The sequence below is a fragment of the Osmerus mordax genome, chromosome 1 (assembly GCF_038355195.1).
Source record: "Osmerus mordax isolate fOsmMor3 chromosome 1, fOsmMor3.pri, whole genome shotgun sequence".
Classification (NCBI taxonomy): domain Eukaryota; kingdom Metazoa; phylum Chordata; class Actinopteri; order Osmeriformes; family Osmeridae; genus Osmerus; species Osmerus mordax.
The window spans coordinates 3,217,832-3,230,628 of NC_090050.1; the positions used below are offsets into that span (position 1 = coordinate 3,217,832).

General features: G+C 40.5%; 1 protein-coding gene across 2 annotated transcripts in view; it reads right to left on the reverse strand.

Moving 5' to 3' along the window:
• Window positions 1-1,246: 1,246 nt before the first annotated feature.
• Window positions 1,247-12,797, reverse strand: part of hvcn1 (hydrogen voltage-gated channel 1) — a 31,887-nt gene continuing 20,336 nt past the window's right edge. For both annotated transcript variants that reach the window (XM_067238147.1, XM_067238140.1), the window contains exons 3-6: window positions 6,556-6,660; window positions 6,125-6,356; window positions 5,352-5,464; window positions 1,247-3,350 (exon numbers count right to left, since the gene is read on the reverse strand). In XM_067238147.1, coding sequence (XP_067094248.1) covers window positions 3,294-3,350; window positions 5,352-5,464; window positions 6,125-6,356; window positions 6,556-6,660 — 507 coding nt within the window. In that variant the 3' untranslated portion in view covers window positions 1,247-3,293. The remainder of the gene's footprint in view (window positions 3,351-5,351; window positions 5,465-6,124; window positions 6,357-6,555; window positions 6,661-12,797) is intronic.

A 12,797-nucleotide genomic window follows, 5' to 3' on the forward strand; every position in this document is an offset into this window, starting at 1 on the left:
ATTGTGAGTTTTATGATTTACATCATGTAAAACTCATGAGGTGGAACATATCTAAAATTCAGTGACACGTTATAGTCAATGGTTCTTGAAAACCTTTTTATAATAGTGTTTTCAATTCCTCCCAGCAGTGTCTAAAGGGTATTCAGAAGGTTGAATTTATTTGAGGGCTTTGTGTGTATTTTGAATGCTAAGTTAGGTTTATACGACAGATAATATGGTTTTGACTACAGTGTTTGATTTTGGGTCAAAAGTCAAGGGTTAGGCCAAAACAGTGTAAGTATGAAGATGTGTGTTTAGAGTTTGGAGAAAACACAGTACACATTCAAGAAATGTGTCTTAGCAATTGAGAAAAACTGTAATACATTTTAAAAAGCTGTCTAGGAGAGTTCTGACAGCTTGTTGTGACCAACATAGATCACAAATGCAATAAATTGTCCAGTTTCACATATTACACTAGACGTCAAGGTTTTATCTATCCTCTAAACTTTTCAAGTGGCAGTGATTTGAAGGTATTTCAATTAGTGCTTGGCCATCAAGTGGTATTTCAGACTGGACGTGCTGCGATGATAGCTCAGTTCACAACGACAACACAAAGATCAATTTGGTCTTGTCAATGGAACCATTTGTCAACTTTTTAAAAGTAACCTTTCCATTCAGAATGTAATTGGCATCCATTTTGGCGTTTCGCGCTCGCTATCCACTCAAAACGTAACGTTAGCCCACTACTCTTTAGCCGGCTTGCCTGTTGTTTTGTTTCCGGTCTAGCTAGATTCGGTGTGGTGTTGTAGTTTTTCTAACGTCAGTAGTCGTTGCAACAGCATGTGAAAAAACCTACAAAGTTTGCTCGGCCAAAAAGAACGTTAATCTCGCGATAAAAAAATGAACGCCGTTAATAACACGTTTAACTGACAGCACTAATTTAAATGCTAGTTAGAATGTCCTAATGATAGTTCTATAAACAAATAGCGTTCATAATAGCTCTCAAAAGGTCCTTGCTTGACCTTTCCTAGTTGGAACATAGTTACCAGTTTTCATCTTTTCATGTTAGAATTGTTGACATGCAAAGGGTTTGAAGGTCTTTGCAAATAGACCATAACACAGGTTGACAAAAACCTTTACCAACTTTGAAGTGTTTGTAGTTTTGTCAACCTGGCAGTTCGATTGTTCAACGATAAATTGAAGACTGATATCAGAATTTTTTTTATTGTTGAAATAGTTAGTCTGACGATGCACAACTTATTCCACATTGTTACTCTTTTCCCTGTTAACTTCAACATAGATTCATGCAATCGTTAAAAGCAGCAACTGTTGTCAATAGGATAAAATTAAAACACGTTTTAAAACAAAAGGTATCTAAAAAAATATGCTACATAAAATGGCAATGGCTTCGTTATAGGGTAGCACACACATATATATACACACACACACACATAGTATGAGCCAATACTTGAAATGAATTTGCACATCCATAAAAAACATTAGTCTAAAAGGTTTGGCACGATTACATTAACTATCATGTAACTACCATCCAATACCTATGGATTCCAATACCTAAAAACATTGTCGGTAGTGTGACATAGGAATGACTATATAATGAAATGGTACTAAGCGTTAAAAGTGTAGGTTATAACAAATGTTAAAAGGCACATTATGGTGGATGACTGGATGTTGTTAAGGGTTGGTTGAAGGTTGTGTTCCTAAAACAAGATCAATCTTAACATTCCCTTTCCCCTTGAAAGCCCAACCTCCCCCATACCAACTATTAAAATGTGACACGGTCCAGTCAAAAGGGGCTCTTGTCGGCATTCCGTATTGTCCGCTAGAAGCCCAAAACATTGTTTTGGGTTTCATTTTCTGCATTTTACAAAAGTTATAGTGTTGAATAAGCCACTCAATACAATGAACAACAAGTTTTGGATCACTAAATACTCATAATTATTTTTCTTCTTGTTTACGCAAGCTTCCAGTTGAGTTGTGGCCAGTTGAGTTGTGGGTGCGTCATACGTGATGTGATTGGATTTGCATCACGGTGTAGCCAGTTTTTCCCTAGGGTACTTATAGCATGGGGGTAGGCCTACTACCTGTAATGTTTTGTATGTAGGCTGTGTTTGTCTGTACAAAGTAAGATCCCACCCCCCCTCCTAATCAAGTGTTGAAGATTTGGTCACGAGACAAGTACCCTTAAATGTAATGTAAAGTAGTTGTGTCAAATTTCAAGCATGCCTTCTGCGTGTTCGGCGTACATTTTTGTCATATGTTCGTTTTAGTCTACATCCACGGACTAAATAGAATGAATAGGCTAATCTCGGGCATTGCATTGTGCACACGATTTTTTTCTTTGTTGGATCTGGTAAACCATGAATACATCTTTCAGGCTGTTTTCGGAAGATGCAATTTGCACCAACAAATTAACCATGCTGACTTACATACAGTAACTTGAACCATAATTGGACGAAAATACTGGGTGTTAAAACATATCTAGGACAAGTCAAGAATGCAGGATCCTGGAATTTGATTGAGTGTGAATGTTGTTTTCTTTTTCTTTTCTTCACTGCAATGAAATCACCTTCTAATGATTAAGAGAGTTGTGATTGTTTTGTGTTAACCCTTGTGCTGCCTTCAGGCAAGACCCGAAGATAACACAAGGGTTAAGTTGGAAAAGGTCTAAAATCTTTGAAGACGAATATCTGGGCTAGAGCTATCCAGGTTTATCAACATTCAGAAATGCGTATCTTCTTCAACTATTTTCAGATTTTAATGTATGACACATCATTTGAAAGTTTACAACCTGCACATTCACAATCTGTAAAAACACTAGAAATTACATTGGCAGACAACGCCCCTTTTCACCAGACCGTGTAACAAATGCACCAATAAACCATAAAGTGTGACTACAACAGTTCCTGACATGTAAGGTTTTTATTAACAAAGTTTCCAGCTTGTTAATAATAATTCAAAATGTGAGGTTGAAAAAGGTGAATTATTAAAGTGTTGCCAAATCTTTTCTTGTAACTGTATTTATTATATGTATTTATGAATCACTTAAAGTCTCCCCAGTGACAGGATTGTTCTTGTCATAAAAAAAACGTTTTACTTCCAAAAAGGGTTGGTCTATTTAGCACACTTCCTTTTATAAACGTTAGGCATTCTTAGCAAAACATAGAAGGCATCGTAAAAAAAATTACATTGTGTCGCATTTTATGAATTAAACGTTTCGCCACACACGCCTTTTATTCAAACTGGTTCATAAAAAAAATGAATACAACCAAATCCAAATGTGGGTTTTCCCAAACTTAGAATTCAATGTTGTGCTGTCTCAGGAGAGCTCGAAATTTAGAGTTTTCCTGTTCCTATAAAGAAAAGGAAAACAGATTTCAGAGTTGTAATTCAGGATCAAAATGTTATAAACTGGATAGTGGATGGTGGTTGGTACAAGAAATAGCACAATCAACTATTGTCATAACCTTCTTTTTTTACATTTCTCAGTATTTGTTAGAGACATCCGTCCATAAGCTCAGTTGAACAAGTCTGTAAAACGGGACTCTGTGTTGTTAGACTGGACTCTCTTTTCTTTTTAAAATAACACAATCTTACCTTTACACACATTATGGACATGGCGCATCCAGAGTTACTTTGGGTTGGGTCACTTCCAATAAATATCCCCTTCAAAATAATTGCTAATATTTCTGCTGTATCACAACCAATTGTAAAGCCCTCTGCTACATCAACTCACATTGTAAATACCCAGTTGCTGCTAAATATTATCCACATCTGTTGGGTAGTTTTCGGTTGTAGCACATCACCTTATGTTTGTTGTACTGGACTCAGAATCAAATGAAATATTTTTGTTGCTATTTGTAAAAATGTTCTCACTGGTCCAACAAACACACAGTCAGGTCCATAAATATTTGGACATTGACACAAGTTTCATCATTTTGGCTCTGTATACCACCACAATGGATTTGAAATGAAACAATCAAGATGTGCTTTAAGTGCAGACTTTCAGCTTTACATCCAAATCAGGTGAACGGTGTAGGAATTACAACACATTTGATATGTGGCCCCCCCCCTTTTAAGGGACCAAAAGTAATTGGACAATTGGCTGCTCAGCTGTTCCATGGCCAGGTGTATGTTATTCCCTCATAAAGGGAGTTCGTTATTTCATTGACAAGGAGCAGATAAAAGGTCTAGAGTTCATTCCAAGTATGGTATTTGTGTTTGGAATCTGTTGCTGTCAACTCTCAATATGAAGTCCAAAGAGCTGTCACCATCAGTGAAGCAAGCCATCGTTAGGCTGAAAAATCAAAACAAACCTATCAGAGAGATAGCAAAAACATTAGGTGTGGCCAAATCAACTGTTTGGTACATTCTTAAAAAGAAAGAACGCACTGGTGAGCTCAGCAACACCAAAAGACCCGGAAGACCACGGAAAACAACTGTGGTGGATGACAGAAGAATTGTTTCCCTGGTGAAGAAAAACCCCTTCACAACAGTTGGCCAGATCAAGAACACTCTCCAGGAGGTAGGCGTATCTGTGTCAAAGTCAACAATTAAGAGAAGACTTCACCAGAGTAAATACAGAGGGTTCACCACAAGATGTAAACCATTGGTGAGTCTCAAAAACAGGAAGACCAGATTAGAGTTTGCCAAAAAACATCTAAAAGAGCCTGAACAGTTCTGGAACAACATCCTATGGACAGATGAGACCAAGATACTGCAAAATAATGCATACTGCAAAAGCAACCAAAGAGTTTTTTAAGGCAAAGAAGTGGAATGTTCTGCAATGGCCAAGTCAATCACCTGACCTAAATCCAATTGAGCATGCATTTCACTTGCTAAAGACAAAACTGAAGGGAAAATGCCCCAAGAACAAGCAGGAACTGAAGACAGTTGCAGTAGAGGCCTGGCAGAGCATCACCAGGGACGAAACCCAGCGTCTGGTGATGTCTATGGGTTCCAGACTTCAGGCTGTCATTGACTGCAAAGGATTTGCAACCAAGTATTAAAAGTGACAATTAGATTTATGATTATGTTAGTTTGTCCAATTATTTTTGGTCCCTTAAAAAGGGGGGGGGGGGCACATATAAAATGTGTTGTCATTCCTACACCGTTCACCTGATTTGGATGTAAATACCCTGAAATTAAAGCTGAAAGTCTGCAATTAAAGCACATCTTGATTGTTTCATTTCATCCATTGTATACAGAGCCAAAATGATGAAAATTTTGTCAATGTCCAAATATTTATGGACCTGACTGTAAATGTTCTGAAACTCCTGTAGGAAGCTCTTATCTGAAAGCTCTGGGTGTTTGAATAATAGTTGAATAAAATATAATTAGTTACTTTGACTCACCATTTTGAGATTGCACTCTTGTAGTTCACCAACACGTTGGACAAGATGGTCATTGCTCTCCTTCAGCTTGTGAACTTTGTGATCAGCACGGTTTTTCACAGATACAAGGATCCCTGTGAAGACATGACAGAGTAGATGTCTAAAAGGTATGTCCAATGAACAATAAATCGTAAATTAAATAAAATGTAAAATGTAAATATTTTTGTCTCATGTTACATGTGCTGAAACAAAAGATCCCAGAAATTTTCCATATGCACAAAAAGGTATTTTTCTCATAGATTACTTTGTATATTTATCATACAATGCAGCTCTCATTTTACTTTGAATTCTAGAGACGACATGTATGTTTGAAAAATATTTTTTTGTAAAATAATCCATTTCATACAGCGTATACACACAATGTTTACAGAATACAGCCCTTACTCAAAAGATCTAACCAATGTCACGATCAAGTGGCAAGTTCAAGGCTCTACTCTGAGGTCAACAACTGGTTTGAACTCAGCATTAGCAAGAAAACGGCCCCTAAAATGTTCCATCCTTTTTATATACCTAGACAAATACCTATAGAGTATAGATACAATCAGTCTGATTATTATGCTTTGGAAATTGTGTTTTGTTTGTAAAATATCTTAGAATATTCCTTTTGAGAATTGTACAAATGTGCCAGTGATCACAGTCCATAGATAATAGTTGTGTCCTCTCAGTAACTACATTCTTAAATATTCTAAAAGTAATAATTTGTGTCCTTAGATGAATGCCAATCAATTTCTCACCATTAACAATCCTTGCAACTCTCCAGAGTCTAAGGAGAATGAGAAGCCCCATCCCGTCAGACACATCCTCATGGGAGATGAACACTATGTCCAGCACAAATGACACTATCACCACCAGCCCATCAAAGATCTCAAACTTGTGCATGAAGAACTCCAGGCGGTAGGCAAAGATCTTCCCAGCTAGCTCCACCATGAAGAAGGTGAGCAGAGCCAGACTCAAGTAGTGAAATACCTGATAAACAGTTGTTTTGTTGTTTTACTGGAGTAAAGTGCATTTTTCAAGTTAAAGTTATCAAACTTAAATCACATGTAATGAAATATGGCAATCAGACATTCTTAGTGTGGGAATTAATAATATTAAGTTATACAATAGCAATGAAGTACAATTATTGATTTATTAGATTTGGAAACAAATTGCTTTCTCTTCTTACCTCAGGGGCTAAGTGCCCATGTTCCAATCTGATGATTGATAAGTCAATCAGCAGTTCGGCCATGACAAATATTGCATCCAGGATGACAAGGCACACCACAACTATCTGTGAAATAACAGTGGCTTTAAAATGTCAAATAAAGGAAATTCATCATGTTGAAACTTTTCACAAAATTTTGAGATCCAGAGTAACCATAGAGATGCTAAAATATGAATTACTTTATAAAGTGAGTATACAAGATTACTTGGGGATTCGAATGTCCATGTTAATATAAATACTTTTACCACAAAGAAAATCTACATGTAAAATTTAAATCATTATGATAAAGTAGATCTGAAGATGGTAACAAATGTCCGTGATGAGTTGTGGATATTTAAATATATAGTATTTCTGGATAAGAGCGTCTGCTAAATGACTAAATGTTCTTTGTCATTCTACGAAAATGTTAGTTGAGGAAGAAAAACTATACCAACTGTTAGGTTAGAAATGGAGAAGGGTGTAACTAAGCTAACCATTTGAAACCAATTAAGCCAAGAGAAAAATATGTATTTTTATTGAAAGTTACAAGCCTATCTTTATGTTTAAGCTAAATTGAATGTCTAAGACTAGCCCAATAAATTACTGTGAAAACTGTATTTTTTGGGTATTTCACACTGTTCCTTAAGGTCTCCAAATAGGGTATGTAACATTGGTTTGTCTGAAAATGGCCCGGGTGCTGTTCTATGCCCCCTGATACATCCTCTGGAATATTCCCGGGAAAAATGCTAGGTTTTCTCCTTTTATGGTATGCTAATGTAACAGATATGAATAATCATTTGTTTTTCACATAAATTCCCTCTCCATTTTATTGCCATTATTGTACTGCTGTTTGTTTTATTTAATTATACGTTTTGTGTATACTTTAAAGAGCTTTATAGAATGTATTTTGTCGTTCTGTCGATGACGTCATCGGGGTGCGTGGTGCGATCTTGCCTTAGTCTGTGCGGAGACTTTCTGAGGTGAGGCGTGCTCGGGAGCGCAACTGTGGGAAAAATTATAATTGTATTGTTTGAAAAGGTCAGAAATCTGTTTGGTTGATAGTTACATTTTGTTTAGTGCTGTTGAAATGTTATTGTTGTTGAAGGGACTGTAGACGGGAATATAATGCAATGTGGACGAGTACTTTTTGGTGGGCTAGCTGGACCTTGAACTAGCTTAACTGCACGGAGCGTCTGTGTGTAACGTTACTCTTCTCTTTGTCCTCCCCTCCCCCTCTTGCATTTAGCTAGCTGCGTTGGAGAAGCCTGCTCATTGTGCCACATTTTGTATTTTGTATTTCTGTCCAGACTTTTTGAGGGTACAAATAAACTCTCACACCGCCAGAGAAGTTGTCTGTACAATCATTCACAACGCAAGTGTCAGACGGTAAAGGCGGGTTACAATGGTGCCGTGACCCGGATTCTCGCCACTTCAGATCAGTCCACTTGGATCTCAACGGCGTGGATCAGCATCAGTTTGGTCACCGGAGGTTGCTGCAGGTTAAACTAAGGTTCTTTTTTTTTGTGTTGAGGGGAACGTGATTTATCGATCACAGTAAAACTTTGTTATAGCAAAAGAAACTGTGACAGTAGGAATACAAAAGTTTTTGTCGGGTTTACTTTCAGTCTGGTTTAAAATTTCTTTTTTACTCAACTGAAGTGTGTTTGGTATACGCTAAAATGACTTTTGTTATGAGGGAAGAGGAATGTGTCTCTAAGGATGATTATGTGTCTGGTTTTGGGCACGGAAGGGGAAGATATTTAGATCCGAGACTGTCCACTCCAGCTAGAGGTGCTTATAATGTTAGCTCACCTGCTTTTTGTTCTACCCGGTTACTTGGTCCTGTCTCTCCCACACACACCCCGGGTAGTGCAGCTTCGGCCCTTTCCTCTACAGTTATTTCAGATTTAAAAGACCCAGCCTTGAACAATCTAATTACACATATCGCTCAGCAAGTAGGCCAGACTATGATGTCAGCTAAGTTGAAGGGGGTGGGTGAGGAGATGAGCAGTGGCACCCACAATGAGAGTACTGGTGCAGGTCAGTCGTTTTCAGGTACTGCTCCACTTAACCTTACAGGTGTCAGGTTAGTTATGCAGTCTGATGTGAGAGAGCCCCCCTTTTTTGGGGCGATGAGTCAGATAAACACTCAGTCCATGACTGGGAAGAGTTTATGAACACTTATCTGAGAAAGAGATGTATACCACTGGAAGACCATTACCAAGAGATAATGACTAAATTAATGGGCAAAGCTAGGGACATTGTAAAGATTGCACTTTGCAGTAGCCCCACACTGAAGCCTCACGAGAACCCAAAAGTAATCATGGACATACTGAAACACCATTTCAGTGAGATGACGTATTCATGTATGCCGCTGGCCGATTTCTATGGTACAGTGCCCGTACCAGGGGAAAGCCCTGTGGATTTCTGGGTCCGCCTTAACAAGGCCGTTGACGCTGCTGAGGAGGGCTTGAGGAGACTCGGTCGTAACATCGAGGACCCCTGCAGAGAGGTAACACTGATGTTTGTCAAACATTGTCCAGATCCCTCTCTTGCTGCAGTTTTGAAGTTTAAAGCACCAGAGAAATAGACGGCAGGAGAAATACAGGAACATGTTGACCGGTACCAGATTGAGTAAAGAGGGCAGACGCTGACTAGGACATCGTAATCCAGTGAAGGATGTGACAGTTCATGGCCAGTCAACAGTGTCAGGTGACCTGATGACACTCAGCCATCCAGTAAGTCCTATTGTTCAGCAGGCTGAGGTGAACGTCACTTCAACTCCTCAGCTTGATGGTAACTGTATGAAGACCCTTATCAGCCTGCTCAACCATGCACTTGCTAAAAACAACCAAGCAGCAGCCAGACAGCGCCCACCTGACCAGTCACAGAAGAAACCCTGTAAGTTATGCAAGTCCTTGCTCATTGTATGCAGGAGCGTTTGTGCTTAACTTGCTTTGAGCCAGGCCATATTAAGAGACATTGTCCAAACTCCCAATCCAGGAAATGGCAACTGCCCACACAGTCACATCAGCGGCCACAGCCGTTAAACTAGCTGGCCCACACGGGGAGAGGGTACGTGTGGGGAGAGGGTACGTGTGGGCGACCACCTCCCCCCCTCTACAGTGACGACTCTCAGTGACGACTCTCTCCATTCAGGAGGGTGAAGTTAACAGACTTTTCAAGAGGCAGAATCCCCGCAAAGCAGCTGGGCCGGACTCTGTCTCTCCAGCCACCCTCAAGCACTGCGCTGACCAGCTGTCTCCGGTGTTTACCTACATCTTTAACACCTCCCTTGAGACATGCCATGTGCCAGCCTGTCTCAAGTCCTCCACCATCATCCCTGTGCCCAAAAAGCCAAGGCCAACAGGACATAATGACTACAGACCCGTCGCCCTGACCTCTGTGGTAATGAAGTCTTTCGAGCGCCTGGTGCTGGCACACCTTAAATCCATCACTGACCCTCTACTGGACCCCCTGCAGTTTGCCTACAGAGCCAACAGGTCTGTGGACGATGCAGTTAACATGGCCCTCCACTTCACCCTACAGCACCTGGACTCCCCAACATCCTATGCCAGGACCCTGTTTGTGGACTTCAGCTCTGCCTTCAATACCATCATCCCCGCCCTGCTTCAGGACAAGCTCTCCCAGCTGAACGTGCCTGATTCCACCTGCAGGTGGATCACAGACTTCCTGTCTGACAGGAAGCAGTGCGTTAAGCTGGGAACACAAGTCTCTGACTCCCGGTCCATCAGCACCGGATCACCTCAGGGCTGCGTCCTTTCTCCTCTGCTCTTCTCCCTGTACACCAACAGTTGCACCTCCAGTCATCCGTCCGTCAAACTCCTGAAGTTTGCGGACGACACCACCCTTATTGGGCTCATATCTGGTGGAGACGAGTCTGATTATAGGTGGGAAGCGGCCAACCTGGTGACCTGGTGCAGCCAGAACAACTTAGAGCTCAATGCTCTTAACCTTTTCATTGTCCTGTTAAATTTGCCTGAAAACGCCTAAACAGCATACCCAAAGTAAATTGGAAGCTGTTCTTGAACCATTTGGAGTACATGCATGTAAATGATCTCTTTTGAAAGCTGACACTCTGAAGTTATGTCCCCTGTTGTCAGGACCCCTGTCAGTCCTACTAGTGTTGATTAATAGAAGCTTGAACACAAGGAAAGTGAAAATTTCTATTTCCGCCTAGATTTTGTTTTGAAAACAGAGGCCTGAAGAGGCCTAGAGGTGGTAGGTATTAGCTGGAAGACTAAATTGGACCACAGGTTGAAGCCTTACCCAATTCAAATCAAAAGTCAAACATAATACCACAATATATTCATATTTGACACATGTTTTTATAAGAGTACATCCAGGCATTTTCTAAAAGGGCCTTTTGGAGACTCCAAAATGACCCTTTGTAACCAAGGTCAAATACTCAGGATAAAAGGTATTATTTTTCATAATTGTTATCTCTAATGAAAGGTGGTACTTATAACTATCATATATAATAGTTAAATCCCTAATTAGTATTACTGAAACACAAAAATTGAAGCATGAACACATTGGAGTGCTTTATCTGATTCCCAGGATTGGCGCACAAAGAAAACTGATTCTGTCAACCATATTGCGCAATCGACTCTTATTTTGAAGGCTCCACAGACGCATACAAATGAGGTATTGGCATTGTCAGCTAGCTGTCAGCTACAAGGCTAACGAGCTAATTTCAGAGCCAGTCGAAGCCAATTCGAGAAATTAGTTTAGAACGAGTGTGGGGGGGGGGGGGGGCGGGGGGGGGGGCAGGACGCACAGACCTAGTTGGCTTTAGAGGGCTGTCAACGGGGCATGGAAGCTCCTATTGGGTCAAACAAGGTGTCAATCAAAAGGGGAGGGTTCAACGGACATTTTGATGCCTTCATATCGTAAATACTCCGTTGCTAACCGGAGAAGAGAACACATTTATGTGAACAAGTTGTTTCTTCCGTCGGCTAAGTTGCATAATGAAACAAAGGATAATGGCTATTCATGAATGTAAAACATTGTATTTGGACGAATTACTTTACATGGTTAGATACTTTGAACCCTTGGGAATGTACGCAGATCAAGTTTTGATGTGTTGTTTGCATACCTGGACGACACAGAACCTTTGAGGGTAAGTAGAGACGTTTGGCTTTGTAAACAACACCAAAGTGGTGACTGGACAAAGACGTTGACTAAACTTGTTGTTGTGACTCGATCTTGAAATGGTTTACATATCTACAAGCACAAGAATCGTAGCTTTCCAAAGATGTATAACATGTGTAGTAGTCTAAAAAATTTATTTATTAACATTTAGTGCGTAGTAACAGGGGGGGGTAGGGGGCAGTGTTTTCGGTCCCGCGGGCGGGCCCGGACGAAAAACAGGTTAAGATAGTGGAGATGGTTGTGGACTTCAGGAGGAACACAGCCCCACTCACCCCCATCACCCTGTGTGACTCCCCAGTCAACACTGTGGAGTCCTTCCGCTTCCTGGGCACTATCCTCTCCCAGGACCTCAAGTGGGAACTGAACATCAGCTCCCTCATCAAGAAAGCACAACAGAGGATGTACTTCCTTCGGCAGCTGAAGAAGTTCAACCTGCCAAAGACAATGATGGTGCACTTCTACACAGCCATCATCCTCACCTCCTCCATCACCGTCTGGTACGCTGCTGCCACTGCCAAGGACAAGAGCAGACTGCAGCGTATCATCCGTACTGCTGAGAAGGTGATTGGCTACAATCTGCCTACCCTCGAGGACCTGCACACCTCGAGGACCCTGAGGCGAGCGAGGAAGATTGTGGTCGACTCCTCCCACCCTGGACACTCCCTGTTTCAGTCACTCCCCTCCGGCAGAAGGCTGCGGTCTATCAGGACCAATACCTCACGCCACAAAAACAGTTTCTTCCCTTCCGCTGTTGGCCTCTTCAACAAGGCCAAGGGACCACACTGACTCAAATGACTTCTTGCTTAAAACACTCTGCTTTTTGCACTGCATTACAACATGGTATCTTGTACATTTGTATTTTTTGTAATATTTGTATTTTTGTATTTTTATATTGTAATTTACGGCAACTTATATTTTATTGTATATTTAATCATATTCTAATCCCACTTAGTACTGCTAGTTTATGTACCCTTAGTATAGTTAGTCCACATATTTAAATTCCACAAAGAATTGCAAATTCCTTGTCTGTGCAAACTTTCATGGCGAAT